Source organism: Pungitius pungitius, chromosome 13 (genome assembly GCF_949316345.1).
Source record: "Pungitius pungitius chromosome 13, fPunPun2.1, whole genome shotgun sequence".
Taxonomy (NCBI): Eukaryota; Metazoa; Chordata; class Actinopteri; order Perciformes; family Gasterosteidae; genus Pungitius; species Pungitius pungitius.
Genome location: NC_084912.1, coordinates 3,939,050 through 3,962,958, shown reverse-complemented (window position 1 = coordinate 3,962,958; position 23,909 = coordinate 3,939,050). Strand labels below are relative to the sequence as shown.

General features: G+C 46.4%; 1 protein-coding gene across 1 annotated transcript; it reads left to right on the top strand.

Moving 5' to 3' along the window:
- Positions 1–128: 128 nt before the first annotated feature.
- Positions 129–23,251, top strand: LOC119213837 (inactive phospholipase D5-like). Its single transcript, XM_037464990.2, has 10 exons — positions 129–672; positions 13,763–13,899; positions 17,529–17,715; positions 18,416–18,524; positions 18,709–18,836; positions 19,004–19,201; positions 19,464–19,600; positions 19,700–19,865; positions 19,978–20,068; positions 20,196–23,251. Exons 1-10 carry the CDS (start codon positions 667–669, stop codon positions 20,690–20,692), a joined length of 1,656 nt encoding a protein of 551 aa, XP_037320887.1. The 5' UTR covers positions 129–666; the 3' UTR covers positions 20,693–23,251.
- Positions 23,252–23,909: the final 658 nt, after the last annotated feature.

Genomic DNA, 23,909 nt, shown 5'->3' with positions numbered 1-23,909 from the left:
AGTGCGCCTCACTATCAAGCACAGTTGGGTGAGAGGACGAAAAAAAAACAGAATGACTACAGCCATCCATCTACTATTCTCTCCTCCCTCCCTCCTTCCCTACCTCCCTCCCTCTGGGTCTGCACGGGAGGACAGAGAAACGTGAGCTTTCTATCAGAGGGAGAGGGTGGGGAGATAGAGGGAGGGAGCGAGAGTTCGCAGGAGGTGGATGAACACACAATACGGTGAGACGAGAGGAGAGGAGGAAAGTGAGTCGGAAAGGAGGGAGGACAGGAAGAGAGGAGAGGAGAGGAGAGGAGAGGAGGATGCTTGGTAAAAGTGACCAGAGGACGGGTGGATGGAGGCAGATGAGCATCGTGTGAGGATTTAGGTGTGTCCTTCTGTGTTGGAGTTTTCATTCAGAGAACTGGCAGTGGGAGCTGCACTTTCCCTCAGACGCACACACACACACACACACACACACACACACACAGCCGTTTACAAACCATACATTCTTGCTGCGGAGAGTCAGACCTCCCCTGTGACTCCAGGGGAAGCAAAGGATTTTACACCTGACGCACACACACACACACACACTCTCCCTCCCTCCCTCTCTCTGTGTTCCTCTCATCACACACCCCAAGAGCACATGTGTGTTGGAGTGGAGTAGCGACAGATGGATGCGCCATGAAGGTGAGGTCTTCTTACGATTCGTTTACTTCTTATAGCTTTCTATCCATTGTTGTTGTTGTTGTTGTTGTTGTGCTCTCAACCTGCGTGCTGTAGATGGGAAAGTGATGTGTGTTGTGACTGTTCTCTGCCTCAGAGTGCTTTACACACAAGTGGCTTTGTGAGTGTGTGTGTGTGTGTGTGTGTGTGTGATTTGTGTTGGTGGCGTTCTTGTTTCAGAGTCATATTCAGACGTATGTGTTACACTGATGTTTACATGACTCTTTGTGTGCGTACATGAGTCCCTACCTGCCAAAATCCAGAAGAAGTGGCTGATTCTGACTCGTTAATCTTGCATCATAGTTTGACATGTTGTACACTGTCTTTGTGTCACAGAAGTGGAAGCTTTGTGGAGTGCTTCTCTGTTGCTGGGCAGAGCGAGCAAGACCTTTAGAGGTAGATAGATATGTTTTTTAAATTTAATTTTTCGTCATTTTATTTAGTAATGGGAAGATTTCAATGCCACATGCATTTAGTTTACAGAAACCATTTCGAGCCGGGACAAAGAAGGCGATGTTAGCGCTTTTTGTATGAGATGTGGTGTACAAACAGAACAAGAAACTGTGCAGCACAGAAATTAAATGAAAAAAAACACTGCTTTATAGTTTATCCACCAGAGAGCAGTGACAAGTTCTTTTCCTCAGATTCTCGGGATAACATCGTCACAAATTTAACAGACTCCGTTTTACAACCCAACACCAACCTTCCAATGAAATGAGTCATTTGAAAAACTACTCTTGGTTTGGCTTATAAGTCAGCACAACACAACATTTACTGGGTATGGTGTCGGCCTAGAGATGCACACACGGCGCCGCCTTTGCAAGTGGTCTGCAGGTAACACTGACCTGAACTACTCTTAGAATGTCAGTGAGGAGGAGGAGGGGAGAGAGGAGAGCTGGGCTATTAATGGGAATGGAGGGAAACTAAAAAAGGCCAGTCGAATAGAGAGAACTGGGAGGGGCGGAGTAAGGAAAAATGGTGTGTTTTGACACCAGTGAAGAGAAGGGATGACAAAACGAGGAGGAGGAGGCAGGAAACAAGAAGAAGAGGGGAGGAAGTGATGGGGGGGGGGGGAAGAGGAGAGGAGACAAGCAGAGGAGAGGAGAGTGAGGAGAAGAGGGAAGATCACGGACAGAAAAGAGCTCAGGCCGCATCAATATTCCGAGTACACACTCCCTCATCGGTGCTCGTGCACAAATACACACACACACGCAGACACACACTAACAGACCCGCAGGCCCATCAGACCATGGCGCAGAGCGTGGAGCCCAAAGCACCTGACACGGTCCCCATGGCGACCAAAACCGCCAAGCACAAGCTGCCCGTTTTTTGTCAAAGGAACAGAGTGCGAGCTTTCCACCCGGTGACATTTCCTCAAAGGCGGGTCACCGTGTCCGGTCCTGTTTACTCTGAGAGGTTCTGTTTGGATGAGCTCAGGGCGAAAGCAGTCTGCCTGGTGTGCAGAGACACCTCCTCCTCCTCCTCTCCTTCCTTCAAACGTGCTATTAAAACACTCGGAGGGCCTTTTTTTGCAGTGAAGTGTGAGCTCTACTTGTGTCGCTGCATTAAGTTCAGCGGGGGCCTCTGATGCATGTTGCCGTGCACTCGTTTCAGAATGCGTGACACGAGGGTAAATGTGTTTTTCCCAACGTGCTCGGCGGGGCTGATTGTACTGTAGCGTCTCGCCTGAAGGACAGCGCTCAGGCTGCCACCTCTGTGCTGAGTGTGTCAGAAACGCCCCCCCCTCCCGCGCCGGGAAGTAGAAGAGGCCAAAACAAGGAAAATGCACCATGCACCATGCAGGCTACTGGCAGGGAATGAGAGGTTACCCTTGGGACAAGTCTCCGATCTGGACCTCGTGCAATGAAATGAGCCCCTGGTATAATCTGAGGAGCACAGACAACTTGCAGCTGTTTCGATCCACAGACCTACAGTACAGGTGTGACTCATAGCAGGAGATGCTCTCGGGACACTAATGACGGTTCAAACACCGACTGCACACGTGGCCGTGTGCCTGTGAGTGGGGAAGCGTGATTATAATCGCATTCATTTTATTCATCACACCTGTGCTTTTCCCGTTATGACAAGTAAAAATAGCTGCTGTTAGGAAGCTCTATTATCGTCATTTTGTAATTAACATACAGTGTCAGTTTGGTTGAGGACTTATTCCACCGGGAACTCATTGACAACCTCCGCCAACATCCCACATTCAGTGAACATGATATCTTATACACTGCAACAGCTCATGCGGCTCCAGGGAAATGTAGCATCTAGTCGACCTACAGGAGCCTCCTTCTACCAGCTGGACTTACAGCCTCAACCCTGAGTGACAGTGGACGTCATTCAAAATGTCCCCAGAGAAGAATGAAAGAGCATAAAGTTGCACTCAAGATCTTAGACGGATGATATTCAGGTCCGTGGTATCAAAGCCAGAGGAGCCTCCGCCCCCCCCCCCCCCCCCCCTCCCTCGGGGTCCTCGAGAAGCCCTGAAACAAAAGCGTTGCTTTTTCTCACATCCCATGATGACAAACAGAGAAGCTGCTTTCTAGCTTCTCTGCTGGTTCTTTCTAGTCACAACCTTGTGTGTGTGTGTGTGTGTGTGTGTGTGTGTGTGTGTGTGTGTGTGTGTGTGTGTGTGTGTGTGTGTGTGTGTGTGTGTGTGTGTGCGTGCGTGTGTGTACAATCAAATATGCATGTATAGCCAAAGAACAAATGCCTGGATGTATTTGTGGAAGCAATATCTCCGTCCTGCTCACCACTGATTTGACATGCACACACATACACACACACACACACAGACGCACAGACACACAGACACACACAGACAGACGCGCACACAGACCCACTCTCTCTTCCTAAAACCACCGATTCCGCCCTGCAGCAGACACATTATCCGTCATCCTGCGCTAACGAGGCTTTAACCGGGAAAAACAAATAACACCTCTCAGAACATCACAAGATCTTAGTCCGATGTACCAAAGCATTAATTATGGATGGACCTTTATTACATCAGGCGCGTGGGGGGAGGGGGGGGGGGGTTTGGGGGGGAGATGCTGACTGTTTTTCAGTCTGCGCTCATCAGGGATTCAATCACACTGCACACTTGATTATTCCATTTTTTCAGAGCGTATTATGTTACTTGCTTTAATATGGAACCGTTTGGTCGTTTTGAGATGAGGGCGAGACACTTTCTATAATACATCAGTATAATCTTACAGTTCTTTTGCGGTTGTGTATGTGACGGATGGCCTCGTTGTGAAACCAGTCGTGTGTGTTTTCACAGCCACTTAGAGCCTGACATGTGCGTGTTGATATTCAGTGATCTTCAGTCGCTTCCTGACAGTTCAGTTCTCTTCAAGCTGCTACAAAAGGGTCATTAAAACAATGGCAATTACTGTAGAGATTAAACCATTTGGGTCTTTTACAGTTTTTAGATTAACAAGATTAACAAGGGATTCTGTGCATTGGAATGGATTATAGAAGCCTGCTTTCTTTTTGACAACATTGGTTACTACTGTTTAGATTTTGATTATTACCGCAAAATCAGAAGAGCTAAAAACAACTTTGAATATTCATTATTCATTCGATGCATTGTGGTGACAGAGCAATTTTACATTCTGTTAAGAACGAACCCTGGCTTTTTGACGGCCACATCCTGGATGAGACTCAGCAACATGACGTGCAGGAGGTGAAGTGTCTTCACGGGCAGTAACGTCCTTTTATCAGCGCAGAAAACTCCAGACTGTGTGATTCTCTGCCCCTAAACTGCCGAGTCACTGCGTGCATCAGCATACGCGCTGCCTGAGTGACACGAGACGCATGAGAATTCCCCTCCAAAACTTGGCCGTGTGAATGTCGAACAGAACAGAATGTTCCGCCATAACAAAACAACGAGTGACTACGTCCGCTTCCTTTATACAGTCTCTGCGACCGACGCAGGGTTTGAATTTGTGCAAGAAAGACACACACACACACACACACAAACACACACACAGGCACAAAAGGTGACAAAGGAAACACCTTCTGTGTTCCACAAAGTTCTGCTTGGGGTAAAATTTGAATTGGCAACTGTGGAAAAAAGGTCACGCTGAAGAGTTGTTGCTCAGCTTTATTTTTAGCTGCGCTGCGGGAATTGCGCCAAAGCAACTTCGGTCGGAGCAGTTTTCTCCCTCCTCCGAGGTGAAGAGATTGCAGATTATCGGGAAAAGGCTACTGGTCAAAGTGATCGTGTCGAAAGTGTCCCTGAGCAAGACACTTGACCCCTAAATGCTCCCCAGGTAAAATGTAAGCCAAGGGTTAAAAATGTAATTTAAGTTGCTTTGGATAATAGGATGGACAGGTGACATGTAATGTGATCACTTTAGTTTGCTCTAATGTTAAATAGAAAAACTTTTACGCAGAAAAAATTTAATTCCGCTCCTTAATCAAGTTAAAGCTTACATTCACTAACACCTGTTTGGGGAGTTTTTTCTCTGGTAAATCTGTCTCATCGGTCTCTGTAATCTCAGCAGTGAAAGGACTCATTGTTTTGATGACTGCTTAAAGCTGCTGATAAAACCCTCACACAGCCATCAAAAATCCAGTGGAATTAAACCAGAAGAGAGGGAGAAGATACTGTGAATCGATGCATAGTGGTCTCTCTCTCTCTCTCTCTCTCTCTCCCTTTCTCTCTCTGTCTCCCGGTCTGTCTCCCACTTCCTTTGTTCCTGCCATCGCGGCAATTTAGCCGAGGCCTGTGGCTTGTCAAGGGATCAGGACCGAGCAGCTCTCCTGGCAGAGCTTTAATGAAACACTTTTGGCATGTGCTCGACTGGATGTGTGTGTGTGTGTGTGTGTGTGTGTGTGTGTGTGTGTACTCTGTAAACCATCCTCTCCTTCTATACACATCAGCTGAGCCGGTGTAATTGAACATCCTACCGGTTCCGCCAGAAAACAAATGGAGTCCCGGGCGAACGCGAGCACAGAAGTGTAGACGGGTTGTTATGGCCGCGCAGAGGAGAGCAGGGGCGGGAAAACGCCGTCGGCAGCGTGGAGGAAAGTGCCGCCGTGTGCAATAACGGCGTCCGCTTTTCAGGAAGAATGGAATAGAACATGTGAAACCAATCTCATGCAGCAGCAGCTGCAGCATAGTGGAACAGTGGTGTGGTGATCTCAAAGGGTTGTGTGTCTGGTGGTGTTTGTTTGCGTTTTTGCATTGTGTTTCAGTGTTTTGGAGGGAATAAAGAGTGATGATGATGAATGTAATCGATGCAATCTAAACATAATTACAAGAGATAAAACCTATGTAAGATGCACAAAGGGACCCTAATTACAAAGGAATGAGTGTTTTTCAGATGAAGGGTTACTTAATGCACAGAGGGCTGATGAGTTAACGGTGGGCTCGGGTCTCATCTTGGTCAGCAGGGCTCTGATGTCATTTTAATGGGACTGTAAATGGCTTATTGATTTTAAGAGCCCGGCTGAGATCATTGGGAACAGCTGCTTTGCGGGGGGGGGGGGGGGGGGGGGGGGAAGAGAGCGAGTGAGTCGATGGATCCGACAGCCGCCGCCGAGCTTCTGCTGTAAAAAGATAAAGAAATGACTTTCACAGTAGTTCTTCTTCTCATCGGCTCAATTCTTGAGTGAGATTTTCACAAGAATATTTTCAAATCTCTGAAGAGGTGGTGCCACATGCGAAACGATCCATTCAATTATCAAAATCTATCAGACGTGCATGTCCCATAGATAAGTATATGTGTTACTCACTGAGATCAGGTACAATCTCTTTTTCAATTTTGCTGTTCACTGAATGACTTGAAAATGAGAGATTAAAAGTGATTTTTCCATTCACAGTACATGCAACACATTTTAGTGAATATGCTGTCAAATGCACGTGATATAATTTTTCTGTGCGCTGCAGTATTATGAAGCACAGACCTTTGCCAGGCTTTGAAGCATACTTTAAATGTTTTGAGTTATTCCTTTTTGCACACATGCCACGCAGTTGCAATGTACCAGGAGAGAGTTGTGATAAAATTCTGTTTAAAGAAGACTGCAGTCTCCGGAATGTTTTGCAGAGATTAGAAACAGCTTCGCTCCGAATGTACAACACATTCATGGCGAGGTAAAGGTCACTCTGACTCAATGAGTCTCTTCTGCCAACCAAAACTAAAGTTCAGCCTCATGGTGTGAGAGTCCTAGAAAGCACAGCGCACCACGAACAAAGATGCTTTTTCATCTTATCTGCTATCGATACCACTATGTGTTTCCTGTATATTAGGGCTGCAGCTAACAGCTTAATTTGATAATCGATTAATCGGATTAAAAAAACAGGATTAAAAGACAGGATTAAAAAAACAGGATTAAAAAGCTTTAATTTTCAACCCTTTATTCAAAAACAGAACAGCAAATTCACATTTTAAAAATTCTCTAGAAAGTACAGGTTGCTCCTTGAACATCATAATAATTTATAAAAAAATAAAGAAAAATACAAAACAGAAAATTGAACAAGATTTAATTTAAAGTGATAACTACACGATATTTCACTACACGCACAGACACACATACTCCGAAACACACCCCCATGTTCAGTTTAAGCTCATTCATTAAATTATTGCCATCACTGTAGTGCAAGAAAATTAAATGTGTACACCACATCTAAATTCAGCTGAAGAATAACCAAGTGTATTGTGATGAATTTAAAATGGCATTTGTAAATAACTGCATTAGAGGCTTCTTAGTTAGCCGCGCTGGTTTAGAGGCATAACATCAACTACCGTACAACCCACAGTGGATGCGCATGCGCACGACACTACCGTACATGGTAGTGTACACATACAAATATATTTTAACATTAATGGGACGAAGCACGGAATATTTACTAGACAACAGATTTAAAAATGAATGGTCCAAAACGTGTCTTTAGTCTTGCTAACTGCTTTACTGCTGTTATAAGCGAGCTAACGCTAGCTTGATCAGCTGGATGACGAGTTTTTTTTTCTTTTTTTTTTTGCTCCACCCGCATCTCCGCAACTCTGAGTGACGTAATAATCGTGCGACACATCGACTTGATAATGGAATTCGTTGCCAACTATTTTAATAACCGATTTCATCGATTCGTTGTTGCAGCCTTACAGTATATAGTGTTTGTTTATTGTAACCCTGTTAAATTCATTCCATACCTAAAGGACAAGCACACTTGAAACCACGCATTTAAGAGATAAATTCACACCCACGTGGGTGCACAGCATCTGAAAATCAATAGAAGTCTGGCTTCCACAAGAACATCAGCAGGCTGTGTCTGCCTCCCTCACACACATTAACTCAGGAGCACATGTCAGCTCTCACAGGTCTTCGGTTGCGGCAAAGGTCGGGGAAAAGTTACAGTGCACCTGACAGAAGATACTTGATAGGTGACTCCCTTCAGTGTTTGAATGTTAGTATTTGTAAATCCCAAGTTTTCAAGTTTTACCGCATTAGGTGAATCATTTGGCACGCATGAAGATGAAAGTAAGCCGCAAGTAGGCCAAGACTGACAATATAAATCAATCATCACACCCATCGTGAGACCAGTAATCGGTTGGGGGACTGTAGTGGAGTCAGTCAAGTATCCACATACGACCTGAGGCAGAGAATGCGGTCCCTCGTACATCGGTCCACTCTCCAGTCCAGTGTGCTGCTGCAATCAAAATAACAAACCGTGCTTTTCTGTGCTACAGCACAAACTACACACGTAAACTACACAGCCTCTGCATTCCCGGCCTCCCCTGTGAAAACACAACATGGTGGATTAAGCTCCTTGATGGATCGTCTCAGCATGCCTTCCCAACAATGCAATAGGCTCACTGTGCAGAAAACGCCCAGAATGGGCAGACGGGGGTGGGGGATAGATACTGGAATAAATGGTGCAGGTACAGAGGAAGGGAATGAACAGACTGAGAGTCGACGTGTTGAACTGGAGTTGATGAGTTTACGTGTGCGGCTGTCAGAGGGAAAGATCGGAGCTAATGGGACCGCCAAGTGACGGCTGACCTCTCCTTCAGTTTCAGAAGAGAAATAGATGCCTGCGTGTCAATGAAAGCAATTTAATTGAGGAGAACTTTATTCATGAGCCTCAGTGGAACAAGAACGTGGCGACAAAGCAGTCGTTTGTCACGTAAATCAAATGAAGGGGCGCGGAGAACAATTGGATCCTGCGTGATACACGACAGTGTCAACGCCAACGAAGGGAATAAGGGTGCGTTTGTAGCTGTGTGAGCTTTTTATATTTTGTGGAGGTCAGGAGGTCGCTGCGGCCCAGCGGGGTCGGGGAGGTGCGCTGCGGCCTGGAGACGGGAAGCCAGCTGAAGCACCCGCCCCCCCACCGCCAACCCGGCGACTGGAGACCGAGAGATGGCCTCCACCTCCGAAAAGCTGGGCGGGTTCCCCAGAACTGGATCACCTAGAGTAAAGCCGCTTTAGATTAACAAGGGAAAGGACTGAGTGTAAAGAGAAAATATTTGCTATGGCGATCAGGGGTGACAGTTCTTTGTAGAACCACACTGGCTTCTAAAGAACCATGTAACAACCTGTGTGTTGGATTGTGGTTTATTTGTGGGACCTTTTATCATTGATTAGTTTTTCACCTTCCACAACGTGGGGGGGGGCGTAGGGCCGCTGTGCATTTCTACTCTTGGTCCGGGTGACTGGGTTTTTTAATCGCTCTTAGTCTTAGCCTAGACACTGTTGTTTAATTGTTCAGGTATTATGGATGTACAGAACTACCCTCGAGACGACCTTTAGTAGAATTACACAGATATTCCTACGTAAACAAATCTGTATTTATGACCGCTGAGGTTTCTTTTTAGAGTTAGAGCCGCGACGGAGCTGTCAAACAGACCGATAGTGGAAAATCTTCAAAGACGTCTCCTCGGGCCTCCAGCCGTCGCAGGGCGAGCGCCAACAATCTGGTCATCCATTTCTTTCTTTTATTTGACCAGCGGCGTCAGGCTCAGATGATCACTCCTCTTTAAAATGAACCAGAGATGGAAAAAGTGGCCCTCAGCCAGCCTCCTCCTGCTCTCTGCAATCCAAAGTCCACTGGATTTTTTTCCCCAAAGGGGCCCCAAATAGTCAGCTACGTACTTCACGACCCGGGCCAGAGATGCAGTTAATGGCCGCAGCTCCCCTCTCTGTGGAGGTGCGTCCCGTTGTCGTGAAAGTCCCTTTTGGTTTATCGAGACCGTGCTTTGAGTCGGAGCAGATCTGTTTTGACGGCCCATCCGGGCTGGCAGGAACACTCTGAGCTCTGCGTTCACTCGGGAGACCCGGAGCGGACGGTCAGCGGGAAGAACTGAGAGCACCCCCCCCCCCCTCCCCGGTCTCTCTCTCCGCGTCACTTCAGGCCTCGGAGGGCGACGGGCTGTGACAGCGTCACTTCCAAGGAGTTTATGCACTTTGATGCACTTCTGTCTGCCTCCACGGGATATATTTAATTTATTTATTGGTCAAGTTTTCCTCTTGTTTCCAACGCATTTCAGCACAGAGAACAAAGGTCAACAATGGCAAAAACATCCAGCACATACACACGTCCCAGCTCGGTATGCTCAATATTTCCGAGTCAAACTAACTGTTGGAAATATTTTTAAACAGTTCATACTTTTTGACAACATAACAGTCCCATTATACTACCTAGAATCCTTTAAACACATGTGGTCGCTTCCATGTCGAATGCTTGCTCATCAAAGTGACGGATGTAACATCGTTCAGTGTCCCTTTATTTTCCTCTTTGATGTGTTTCCTCTGGGACGGGCCTGCGTGACATGTCGGTGTCACCTTGATCAAAGACAAGGAAATCACTCCTGGCACCTGATGAAGAGGGTTCTCGTTTAACCAAACCGGTTACAGGCGGTGTGATAATAGCTTCTGCATTTACATAAAAGGTGTACAGGTTTATCATTAAATCACTTATTCTGTATATCGTTGTTGTGTATTGATCCTTTCGCATCCACATCCAAATCTCCCAGAAGAAGTGGACATAAAACAGTATAATGCTGAGCCTTTATGAACTCAAGACAGAGCCAAAGAGAGATGGCAGGTCAGAGGGAGACCAACATTTTACTGGAATTAAGCCGCGTTGGAAGCGTTTGTCTTCAAGCTTTTAGACACACGCACAAAGAAACCTGCCTGCTCAGCACTTCCATGGACAGCATGTCGTGACTCTGTCAGATGTTGCTCTCTTTCTGTCACTCATTCTGCATCGCCGGCATCCTGAAGCTGCATAGATACACACGCACAGACACTCGAGCGATGGACTATACCTGCATTTGAGTTAAGATTGCAAAGGAAAACACTGTATTTGTAATTTGATGATTATTTTCTATTTATTGCACATTGAAAAGATGTAGTGGCATTAAATAGGAGGTTTTTTATGTAATGGGAGGACGACCAGTCAGTGTTGGTGAATGATGTTGTGGGATCATCAGCTTTGAACTCAGAGCTTTGGATGTGTGTGGAAGTCTGAAGTTTACGGTTTAATTGGAAACTTTTTACATCTTCAACTAGACCAAAGTTTCCTTTCCTAATGTTTGACAAAAATCATCAAGCCTTGAACATGATGAATACTCAATACATTGCTCTTCAACACTTCAATTCGACACCAACTTTTCAATTCATTTTTATGTTAAAATAAAAAAAAAATGGTAATGGTATGGTAACCTGAAAAAAAAGCTTTAACTTCATCTACTTCTCTGCAAAGCTTGTTGTGAAGATCCAGTCATGTTTCTCCCATTTATCTTCATGCCACCGTTGCTTGATTGTGTTAAATTAAGTGATGGTAAAGCGTGTGTGTGTGTGTGTGTGTGTGTGTGTGTGTGTGTGTGGCACCTTGCCATCCACCTTGCACAGACATTTTTAGATGGTCCAGCAGTCTCATTGAGTCATTCTGTTTAACACCCTTTTTTTTTTTGGCAACCCTCCTACGGCTATTTTTGCATCTTCTCACAGAAAAGAACTTTAAAGGACGCGCCGCCAAAGCCCCCCTCAGAGCATGGGGCGTTTCTGATGATGACCCACAGGACGCTTCAGTCGTCGGATGACGGCGGGGACGCGACGTGGGGAAGAACATGTCTGACCGTCAGCTCACCTGAAAACGCATCGTTAAAAGAGTCAATTTACAACACAGAGAGCTTTGTCACAGAAGCAGCAGTTGGCCCTTTTACCCACGCCGAGGCGCTTTTTGATAATTACTCAGAAAGCTCTTTATACGCAGTTTTAAAGCAAAGCGCTGATCCTTAGCTGTGCACCGTGGGGTCGGGTAACACCAGTCCACAGTGATACACCATGTGCACATGTGATCACAATGCAGCGGCTTGGGAGACGCACCCGGGAAATAGAAGCTCGGGTTCTGTCCTGGGCGCAGGGCCTTTGTGCGTTTCAGCCTTTATGTCCGTCACAAGGTCCGACAGGTGAGTGGCGGGTTTGATTGAATGTGCATTCAGCCTGCGAGGGTTTGCTGAGGCAGCTTCTGTCCGCTGCCTTTGCCTCTTTGATGCCCTGTAGAAATTAATGTTTCTGTTTTTTCAGTTGATTTGAGGTCAGGAGGTCAGGCCTTTGACCTTTGTGCTGTTGTTGCCCTTTTGGATGGAGAGAGAGACGGAGTTGGTGGATCAGGCGCTGGCAATAAACAGGAAGCCCTATTCCCATGTCACACTTCAGCTCGGGCCGATGGTTGTGAGGATGAGAGTGTGAAAGCTTACTGTCTCGCACAATTGTCTCCTTGGTCCACTGGGGACACTCCATTGACCGGCTGCTAGATCAATTAAATCCCCCCACAGGAACCTGTAGTCGTTGAAGTCTTTAGCGCCCGACGGACCCGATGAAGTAAGCGGAGCTTCGCTGTGTGCTTGTGGCTCTCGGAGGTCGACGGCGCGTGATGCGAGATGTGTCTCCGAGGATAATGAGTGAAGTCCGGCCGACTGTGTTAATGATCTGCTGTGTTCAAGGATTATTGGTGGCTCCTCGAGCAGGTTCCAAGGGGATCGGAAAAGCTTTTGTCTATTGTCTATTGTACAGAAAGCAAGAGTGAGGCCGCAATAAATAAACCTAAAACCCTGCGCCCCTCACTCTGAGTCCAGGGTTAGTGGAAGATGCAAATGTATATTCAGAAAATAATACACATTTTACATACCCAAAGTCGGAAAACAAGAGATTATGTTGTTAACTAAACAATTCAAAAGCTTATATCTTTATAATAACAGTAGCTGGGAGTAATCAATGCACAGATCTCTACTCTTTACATCACAGCCGCAAAAATAATGAGTGGTTTTCCCCTCAATCCGCTTAACGACTGCAGCATTATTAATGTTTGTATGTCTGAAGACAGATTGTGGCCTTGGTTAATTAATCCAAAGGTCCACGCTAAGACAAAAAACTTGTTTACTTTATGAATATTTAAAACCACCACCTTCTTCAAAGTGGCTCGCGTGTGCTTGTGTGGTGCGATAATACAACACTGTCTTGGTTTGCAAATTGTTGCGAGCAGCAATTACGTTGCCTTCGAAACTTATTAGACAAAAATAAATTAGCTGCGCTCAAATGTAATTTACAGAACACGGGCCTGTTAGAAAACCCATCTGTTTCGTATTCACTTTGTGCATTACAGAAAATGAGATGTGGCTCAACAGAGCCGTCGTGTTCACCGACAGAGGAAGTGTGTCAAATTAAACGCACATACATTCTAAACAGTTTAATTTGGTCTCCCCATCCTCCCTCCCTTCATATAACAGACCCACCCGTTTCTTCCCTCTCAACCATATGGGAGCATTTGGTCTTTATCCAAATATCTGCTGTCTCTGTATCGGTCGCTTGCTTTGTCTTTCTACTCTTGTGCGTCCCTCTTTACTCTCTTCTGCCTTGTGTTCTTTATGTGTCTATCATGTTATGACCTGCTGTGCTGTGCATTTAAATCAGGAGTTGTGTCAGCTAATAGGAGCCAAGTTCCGGGCTCTTTGGCCTTTGTTTTTAACAGCACTGATGAAGAGTAAAAGACGCACCTTGCAAATCAATATTTGTTCCCCCGGCTCTCTTTCTTTTGCAGTCTCAGCAGAAGTGCATTGTGATCTTTGCCTTGGTGTGCTGCTTCGCCGTCCTGGTGGTGCTGATTTTCTCTGCTGTGGACATTTGGGGCGAAGATGAAGACGGGATCACGGAGGAGAACTGCAGCAGGAACTGCAGGTGAGAAGCCGATTCGCCGTCACTGGCCCCTGATGCTCGTGGATGGCGACACTTAGCGGGCGATGTTGGTGTTTAAAGGGAGTATACCGTTGTCTCAAAGTGAAAAATGGGCCATCCACCACCAACACAAAACACATCCGCGTTGCCGTGACCTGACTGTAGCATGCCCTGCTGCTCTGAAAAGGTTTACAATGCTCTTGTTAAAGTTACTTTATACCAGTCTTAAGCAAATTTTCCTCCTGCCTAAGTTTCACAAATATGCATCCTAAGAAGAAAAAGCCTGGAAGCAGTACGTCTTGGTGGTCCAAAGTTGCTGTTTTTTTCATTTTCTACAGCAACCCCTGCTCTCTGCTTCCCTTCACCGGTTCCCCTCCATTAGACTCTCCCAATTTACCATTCAACCTCCAATCACTTCCTCCCCTCTGCCTCTTTTGTTCGGTTCGTGTCGGTCCAGTCTCGCCCTCCTCAACCCCAAAAGACTCCGTTTAAAAACCTTTCAGAGAACTCCATCAGGCATCTCGTTCTCTCTCTCTCTCTCTCTCTACATCTCTCTCTCTCTCTCTCTCTCTTCTTCTGAATTGGACTCCTCTCCTGCTGCGAAGGACCCCTGCAGCCTCGGAGGGAAGAATGTGATTAATACGAGGCTGAGGGGTGGCAGATGGGGGGAGGGAGAAGAAGAAGAAGAAGACGATTTCAGGGTAGATGTGGGGATGGAATGAGTGAAAGACGAACACATTTGAGAAATGTGTGCTGTCCGTTTTTTTCCCAGGAGTCCACTACATGAATATTACTGTAGCGTTCATCATTGGAACGATCCTCTTTGTTTTGTAGCCTCTTATCAGCCCAAATAATAATGACGTGTTGTAATGTCACACCCGGCTTTTGTTATGTAGATTTTCCTTTAATCTATTTTTTCATGCACAATGAACACTTGCCAACGCTTGCATCTCAGGGACTGGAGGCCTGAGACGAGTCGCTGCTGCTGCTGCTGCTGCTGCTGCACAGCGTCTCACCGATGCAGATGGCTGAGGACCATTCATCTCCGGGTCTGGCAGCACGGTCTAACTCATAATTTATCTGATTCGTATTATTCCCTCTGAGGATAAACAGCGTCAGCCGTCGTCGCGTTAAAACCTGAATCCCTCTCAACGTCCGCGTGTGTCGCTCCCCCCGGTGTACAGATGAGCGATGGCCTGGCGTCAGGCAGCTGCTAAAAAAGGTTAATAAAGATCTACAGTGGCCTTGTGAAAAGGGCGGGAACAACGGAGAGACATCCTCACGTCATTTTGTTCGGCTTTTAGCGGCCTCCTGGACTCGTCTGCGTCACGATACAACGTCTAAATGAAGCACTTGCAGTTTACACTCATTTCCATAGAAGACATCAAGGGAGACTCATGGCAAAAGAAGCATTTCATTAAGAGGCTCATCCATCCAGTAATGGAATAGATTCACATGTGATTCGTGTGCACACGATGTCGCCCGTGTCCCTCTGTGACATTTAGCCGCCCTTTGAGATGAACGGCTTGCAGCGCCTGAATGTCCTGGCCGCTGTACACCTGCGGCTCAGGTAAGCGGGTGAGACGCAGGCTGATTCATATCAGCCGTCGGGGTTCTGACGCGGCCTCTTGAACTGTGCAGCAGCATCACAAGCATTTTACACGTGTAATTGGCTTCATGGTGTATTCTTTTACTGGGAGGTTGTTTGACATTCAACCTGACAAGTGAACATTTTAATTATGCTATTTTTAGAATAGCACATTGCAACCGGAGATGGCTACCTCTCTCGCTGGGGCTTCTACTGCTGCTGTCCTAGTTTCTGCTGTCATTCAGAACAAAGCGGACTCTTCTCTGTGTGTTGCGAACGTTAATCTTCTCTACGACGTCATCACGGCCCACTGCTTCGGCTTGTTTGGATCTTGTTTCACTCCTCTTGTCACTTTACTCCCTCCGGCTTCAATCTGCATGCTTGGTGGAAGGACGTCCGACCCCAGCGACGCGCCAGATGACTTTAACTCTGGTTCTCCAAAAGCTCTGCTCCAACGAGGAGGAGTGTTCAGCACAAGTCACGAACACGCGAGGTGTGAATCCCGCAGTTTGGCCCCTTGGGCGCTTTGCAGAACCTGACTCGGCTTTACCCTGGCCAGGAATACCCTTTCGAGCTGTGAGGCGGCAACTGGACGCTCAATGGGATGCGGGTGCATTATCACCTGCACACGGCCGGCGTGCCCTTGAGTGGGGCGTTCGGTTAAATGATCCCAGTGCTAAGATGTGGCAAAACCCCCCGGTCACAGGCTGCACTTTGTTTTACTGCCAGAAATACGGCGAAAAGAAATGACAACAAGCGGATGGAGCTAAACACAAGCAAAAGCTGAATAAGAAATGGTAACATTACACAGTCTTCTTTGTGTAACCTGGGGAGTATTAGCAGTTTTTTTGAGAAAACTCTTTGATGAATCCACTTAACGCCAGTGAAGCACCAAATGGCAAATTGTAACAGTGTTATGTTTTTAAATCCTGAAAAAAGCAAAAGCCAGTCATTAATATTATCAGTGTTATCCAGCATGCAAAACAAATCATTATCTCTTTAAATGTCACCATGTCTCAGTAGTTCTAGTTCTAGTTTTGCAGTGGTCATATTCTTGCAGCCCTTGTGTCCAACCAGTACATTTAATAAGAAAAGGGATCGACCATTAAGGTGAAGAATGCATACCAGAGTTCACATTCAGTGACCATCCATTCTACCTTTTTTATTTCTCTTATTGAATGTTCTTGTTGAAGTCTGAGCCAGACACAGCGAGTATGTGGTGAGCATTGCAGCTTGATTCAGTCAGCTGACTCCAGCGCCCCATGGCCCCTGTAGCCTGCGGGCCTTGTGTTGAGGGGTAAAACATCAGTGGAGCTCGGAGTCGTGGTTGGCCAGAGGCATTGCCGTCACACCTCGGCAGAGAAAGTGCAGGGACGTTCACGGTGACATGCTGCAAGACCACGAAATAGGCTCCGTCTCATTGGGTCACGCGGGAGCTCCTCGGGGATATGTGCTTATTCTGTATCTCATCGCACAGATTGATGTTACCTCCATTTCGCTTGCTGTGGTGTATCATACTACATCAGAATGCTGATGGTTGCATTAAGGCCCTGTGCGATAGCTTGGGGAGTAGTGTATATGGGGAAAAGCAGGCAAGGACGCAGCGAATATGACTCACTTCCCCCTGACTGGGTATAATTTAATCTACATTGCTGTGTCGTGCCCATCAAGCTTCCCTTGTTGTCGTCCCCGGGCGGAGGCATGCCGTACAACGTCTAATGGCGCTTGGAATCAAAGGGCATGCGCGCTCGCAGAATCGGGATGACTCTCATTAAACTAACGATTCAGTGGAAAGGGTCCCGTCGGCTAATTTGTCAGCAGAACAACGGGAGGAATGTACCCTCATGTTAGTGGCATCCAAGCTCATAATAATCCCGCCACCAATGCAAACAGATAAGGGCTTCGGGAAAAAAGGACACAAGCCTCAAATCCATTTCCGGCAGCATTTTTTCCATTAGCAGGTCACCGAGGCTCTGCCTAATGAAGTTCTTTTTCATTTTTTTTTTATTACTGTGTTTCTAATTAACTTGTTATTTTTCCGCAGATCGGTGCTTGTGGAGAACATCCCGGAGGACATCTCCTTCTTGGATGACGGCACCTCAAACCTCCCTCTCCTGGTGGGGTTGTACAACTTGCTGGACCGAGCCATCAAGGTGGTGGAGATAGTCTCTCCGCTGTGGCTCCTCAACTCCTCCGATTACGAATCCAGCTTCCAGCCGGCCGCCCGACAGGTGAGGCCAGAGCGGGTCTGCAGGGACTCCACTTTTCTGGTGTGTGATGATCAGTTGTAGAAGAAGCACTAGGGTCCTGACCTTATCACGGAAAGGTTTTCAGTGTTTGTGGAAATAGGTTTTAATTAAGTTCATTTCCAGCACGGATGATAATACACAGATGTTGACATCAGCTTTCCAACATGGTGCTTTGAACTTGGAGCTTTGATCCACATCCACATGCCATTAAGGAGATGACACACCGACCACGTCCCGTATTCGTCACACCTTTCCTCGGCCAAATGACACAATAGGCCAAATGGCAGAATGGTAAATTCAAAGTCAAAATGATTATCAGAGCAGGAAATCAACAACTGTCTCTGCATATTTACACATATATGCACATATATTTTCATATTTTCTACCAAAAAAGACAACCCATCTGGAGCCGGGAAATTGAATATACTCCAAGGGCAAAGTAGCAGGCATCCGCACTGTGTGTGTCTCTTCATGTCTGTCTTTGTACATTACTGCCAATATCAGTTAAGCCAGCTGACTTATTGCAGGTAGCTGAATGAGTGTCACTCACAGACATGAATACTTGATCGAAACAAAAGAAGAATACAGATGCGACGGGTTGCAGAGATGAGCCCCGATATTAAATCCAATGCACGGTGAACAATGCACAGCCTGAACGTATTGACATGTGTGTCTCCCTCAGGGCAGGGCTCTGCTGTCCAGGCTGCAAGGGCTGAAAGCTAAAGGAATCCAGCTGAAGATCTCCAGCGGGATGATCGACTCGACTGAGCTCGAGACGCTCGCCAAACACTGTCAGCCCCCCCCCCCCCCCCCCCCCTCACTTTCTCATACAATCTGTGTGTCTTCCTCAAACATGACTGTGTCCTCTCCTTATTTGTCCCGCCTACCTTTGTTAATCTCTCGGAGTCTTTCCGTCTTTCCCTTCGTGCGTGTTTTCGCGTTCTTCTTGAACATTTTGTCATTCTCCGATTCCAGATGCCGAGGTCCACTATGTGAACATGACGGCGCTGATCAGCGGCCGCCTTCAAGCCTCCTTCTGGGTGGTTGACAGGAGACATATCTACATCGGCAGCGCCAGCATGGACTGGAGATCCCTTGCCACAGTATAAAAAACCCACCCACTCATTTTTAAACACATACTAAGAAAAAAAATGCAACATCACAGTCTTCGTCCTGTAATTTCTGAATGTGCACCGTAGTGGACACTTGCGTCCCTTTGTTGTCTTTTTTGCATCTGGGTCACCTGACAGAGGTTGTGTCTGTCCTCCAGAGGAAGGAACTGGGCGTGTTGGTGTTCGACTGCAGCTGTCTGGCTCTGGACCTCCACAAAGTGTTCAGCCTCTACTGGGGGCTCCAGTACAGAGACTTCATCCCCTCCTTCTGGTCCAAGCGCGTCTTTGCCCTCTTCAACAGGGACGACCCACTGGAGCTCACTCTGAACAGAACCAAGGCTCAGGCCTACGTCTCTGTAAGTTACAGTCACGGCTTGGTGAACCGGATTGATGTATCTTGGATGAGGTTGTAGGTTGTAGCATCCTTCCATCTAAGTCAGCACCCCCTTTAAAAGACAATCTCCGGGATATCCCTGGTTGGATAAAGGTTAGATAAGTAAATGAAAATAAATATCTGGTTACGCTAGGCTCTGATCTTCCATTTCTCCGTAGAGGAGAACGCGGTCAGGGGCTGTGCATCCCCCTCAACACCAGGCATCACTCTCTTTCCTCTTCCAGAGCTCCCCGGGAGATCTCATCCCCAAACACCGCAGCAGTGATCTTGAAGCTATTTCCAGGGTCATCCAGGAGGCCCGTCATTTCATATACGTCTCCATCATCGACTACCTGCCCCTCCTCAGCCGCAGTGCTCACAGGTTAGATCCACCTCGTTAAAAAAAAAAAAAGAGTGCGGGCTTTGGCTCGAGTGATCAAACTGTGTTCGTATCCTCCACCCCCCCCCCCCCCCCCTCAAGGTACTGGTCCCGTATCGACAGTCTCATCCGGGAGGCTCTGATCCTGAGGAGGGTCCGGGTGCGTCTGCTGATAAGTTGCTGGGAAAAGACTCACCCGCTTACTTCCAACTTCCTCTGGTCCCTGAGGACTCTGTGCATGGATCAGGCCAACTGCTCACTGGAGGCTGTAAGTTCACCCACGTGCTACTTTTTGTAAAAGTCTACGGATGTGCTTCATTGATGCTCGATGCTGCACTGCGTGTGTGCGCGCGCGCGTGTGTGTGTGTGTGTGTGTGTAGAAGTTCTTCAACCCCAGAGTGCAAAGCGACGGCAGTCTCCAGGGAGTCAACCACAACAGGTTCATGGTGACGGATAGAGCCATTTATTTAGGTGAGCTCATCTCTTCTCACCTCATGTGGATTTCAACCTCACATAGATTTACACTGGGATTAATGATGGTGAGCTTTCTTCTTCTTCTTCTTCTTCTTCTTCTTCTTCTTCCTCGGCGACATGAAAGGTAACCTGGACTGGGTGGGGAATGAGTTCACCTTCAACGCGGGAGCCGGCCTGGTGATCAGTCAGCCAGAGGGCATCGAGGAGAGAAACTTCACCGTGGTGGAGCAGCTGAAAGGCGCCTTCGAGAGGGACTGGTTTTCCCGCTACACCCACTCGCTGCAGGACGACCAGATCCCCGCCTGCAACAAGCACCGGATCAACAAGCCGGTGCCCATTAGGGCGGGCCCGCCCGCCGACGGGCCGGCACCGACGGGGCACGGCCGCAACGGCGTCAGGCAGACGCCCGTTAAAACCAAGCGGCACCGCGGCGACGGGATGGGTCGCCAAGGCAAGGCCGGTGCGCCGGTGCCAAGCCTGGACGGCTGCCGAGACCAAGCGAGCCCCCTCGGCGACCGGCGGGTACAGGTCAAAGGTAGTTGCCGTGACGATGCGACGGATCCACGCGGCCAGCCGGCCGAAAGCAGCGGCGGCAGAGAAGCCTCCAACGGGTCCCTGTGACCACGGAGCGGACCGCCGTGAGAACCTCCAGCAGCAATGGACTCGACACACCGGGTCTTTGTAGCATTTTAATGGTTCCCTTTTGAAGAGAACTTTTGAGACTTAAGTGGCGTTGGGGTTGAAGGAGTTGTCCCCTTAAAGAACCCAGACATGAAAGTAAACTCATTTTTGAAGGAACATTTGGGTGGCGAGGAAACACTGATTAATACACAGTAATGATAACTTACAACATTACTACTAATTTCATCATTTTTCACTCCTTTTTGCAACCTCAAGAAAAGGAAACAGATTAAATCTTATGGTCACTTTAGCTGTGGAAGTCATCTTTTATGATTAAGATGCCCGGATGTCTATGCAGAGAAGGAGAAGCAGTGAGGCACCTTATTGGTGGATCCTTTGGCCTTGTGTAGTGGTTTATTTATTGCTACCAGTATTCTAAATAAGTTTCTGTGTGTTTACATAATTGCTTGAACCGCAAACTATTTTATTCCTAAGGATACCTTTACGTCACAATCCCAGACTTTATTGACCTAGAACTCAGTTCCATAAACTGTTCATCTTATTCCAATGTCCAGACACACACTCGTTCTTTTGTCAATGTTTGCACTGAGAAGCGAAAAATTACAATTTAAGTTCAGACCCTCCGGAACAGACTAAAAAGTGGTGAGCTTCACCGTTGGTCCTGTCACAGAAACCACCTCTTGACTCATTTTGAGCGTGAATCATGTCCACCGGGTCTGGATCTTCCTGGAATAGACGGACGTCACATGATCCGGGACACGATGCGTCATTCAGCTCCACCCAGCACCATGTGCTTTTTAAAAAAAATTGAATTAAATGACGCTCCAATTGGACTAATAAACTACGTAATCGGAAGTTACGTAACGCCAGATGCACCGCGGCGTGGGGTTTTCAATCAGTAGCCGCCATTTAGAAGCTACACGTGGGTTTCCCAGGAGGAAGAGGGGCTATTCATGGCGAAGGATCCTCGTATTTAATCACTCCAACTCAAATTTAAGAGAACATTTTAAACGCACTCTTGTGAGTCATTGATTGAATACCATTTGCTGTCAACCAAATCAATATAATCTATTTTTGATTTAGAGCTCGACAGTGAAGGTTTCTGCAGGTCAAGGAAGCTGTTGCCTGTAATCCTCTGACCTTTCCCGTGGTGAGATAAATACATGATTGTTAGCATGGAAAACCTAATTCACTTTGGACTGAACGCCTGTGGTGACTTTCATTTGCATTTTGAATGATTGCATGCCAGTTTGAAACCTTTAAGCACTCTTCTGAACGCAACGTTTTACAACAAGGCTTTTTTCAGATTTTTTCCTGACTTCCAAAGCCATTCATTGAGGAATCAGGCAAACATGCTACTAACTATAATCCTCTTAGCAGGAAAAAAAAAACATTTCACTCTGCTGGGAAACAAGGTTTAGCTGCAACCATAAAAATGTCATATGTTTGGTGGATACCAGCAGTACTCTGCATGCAGTAATTGCGGCTGCTCTTGGTGCAGATGGAGGTGTAAGACTCACTCAGTGTCAGACGCACAGGTGATAACACATGCTCTTAATGTACAGGCAGGGCTCACAGACACACACACACACACACACCACTTGACCATTGTAATCTGGTCATGACTGTTAAAATGCTGCCATCTAGAGAACGTCACGAGAAAGAGAAACAAAGGCATTTTTTAAACACATTTTTCAGAAACTGCTGTTTATGTGTCAATTCGTATGAAATGTATAAAAGTTATCCGCATGGGATGATTGAACCGATTTTCCTCCATTACGTTTCAACTCAAATTACACCGATTCCTACTATTTCTTAGTATGAGGTGATTGGAAGCGAGTTACAACACATGTTGCACTAAGAATAAGTTTAAACATATAGCATTCAAGTACTCGTCAATAATATGCTGCTGTATGAGAGCTCTAACACTTTTGCATGGAGGGAACACAATCACCCGTCTTCATTTCTAGAACGTTTCCCCGGTGAAAGCAGAACTCGATTATTATCTCATTATTTGATTATTTTGTTTTCAAAGTATATTGATAATTAAAAACAGGGACTGTTTTCCAGTTAGCGGGGATCAGGACTACACTAAGTTTTACAATCTCCTTTATGCTAATTATAAAATCCAAGCAAGACAGTAGTTTCTGAATTACTGTCTGTCCGTCGACACCACTTATATCAAACAGGACTGCGCAGTTTTCATTGGTTTCTATGTGAAAGATTCTGTGTTTTCTTGGAGAAGGGAAGGCGGTGTTGATGTAGCTCAAGGTTTAATACACTGAAGGAATGTTCAATTGAAATGCAGTGAAACTCTAACTTTAATGCTGCCTACCTTTATCGAACTGTTTTGGCATGATTGCATGCCCTGCCTTTATGTAGTGTGCACAGTAGCCTTTCTAGCGATACTAATGAAAGCATATATACCTTTAAAAGATACAGAAGGAATGTATTATATTTATTGAATACCCTTGTCAATGCACACTACTGAACTGTATGAGCGCTATGTTTTTACTCTTAATAAAAAATTACAATTTACTCTTTGCTGTTTTGTGTGCGTGTGTGTGTCTGTGTGTTTCTGTGCCTAAGTGACTTGTGCTTTCTTATTACAAAGGATATTAATACATCCTAAGTATATCATTGCACTGTGGCGGTCTGTCAGGCCCTGCGTGGCCTGAAAGGACAGGCGTCTGGATACATGCTCCTCCGGGAATATACTGACTGAAGAAAAGAAGAATGAATAATAATAATGCGCCTGATTCAGCGCACTCACATGGCTGGGATTAGACCACATTAGCAGTGTGAGGGATGTTAGATATCATTAACATCCTGGACTCATTAACTTCATAACACCTCTCTGTATTTTTTTCTATTTTAATGCGATTTGATGATTATATTCAGAGGTAAATATTGCCAGCCGGTCGGTGTTTGCTCGCTCAGATATTTCACCTCCAGCTTCTGTTTTCTCTGTGTTTATTTCCATAGCCGCTGCTGTCACAGTAAAAACCGCAATGCTGCAATCTTGGTGGTTTTCCTTTTTAGTCCTTAGTAATTTTACGTTTACTTTGCCGTTTATATGCTGAGTCAGTCAGGAACCTTTCGGGGCTTCATTGTGTGACTTCAGAAATAAGAATGGACTGGGTTTAAATTGTGGCGGCTATGCCCAGCAGGTCATCCATCTCGAGCGAGCAGAAAA

Coding starts and splice junctions, on each gene's coding strand:
- LOC119213837 (XM_037464990.2), top strand. Junction 19,866..19,977: donor CCAACTGCTCACTGGAGGCT/GTAAGTTCACCC, acceptor GTGTGTGTGTAG/AAGTTCTTCAACCCCAGAGT. Junction 20,069..20,195: donor GGATAGAGCCATTTATTTAG/GTGAGCTCATCT, acceptor GCGACATGAAAG/GTAACCTGGACTGGGTGGGG.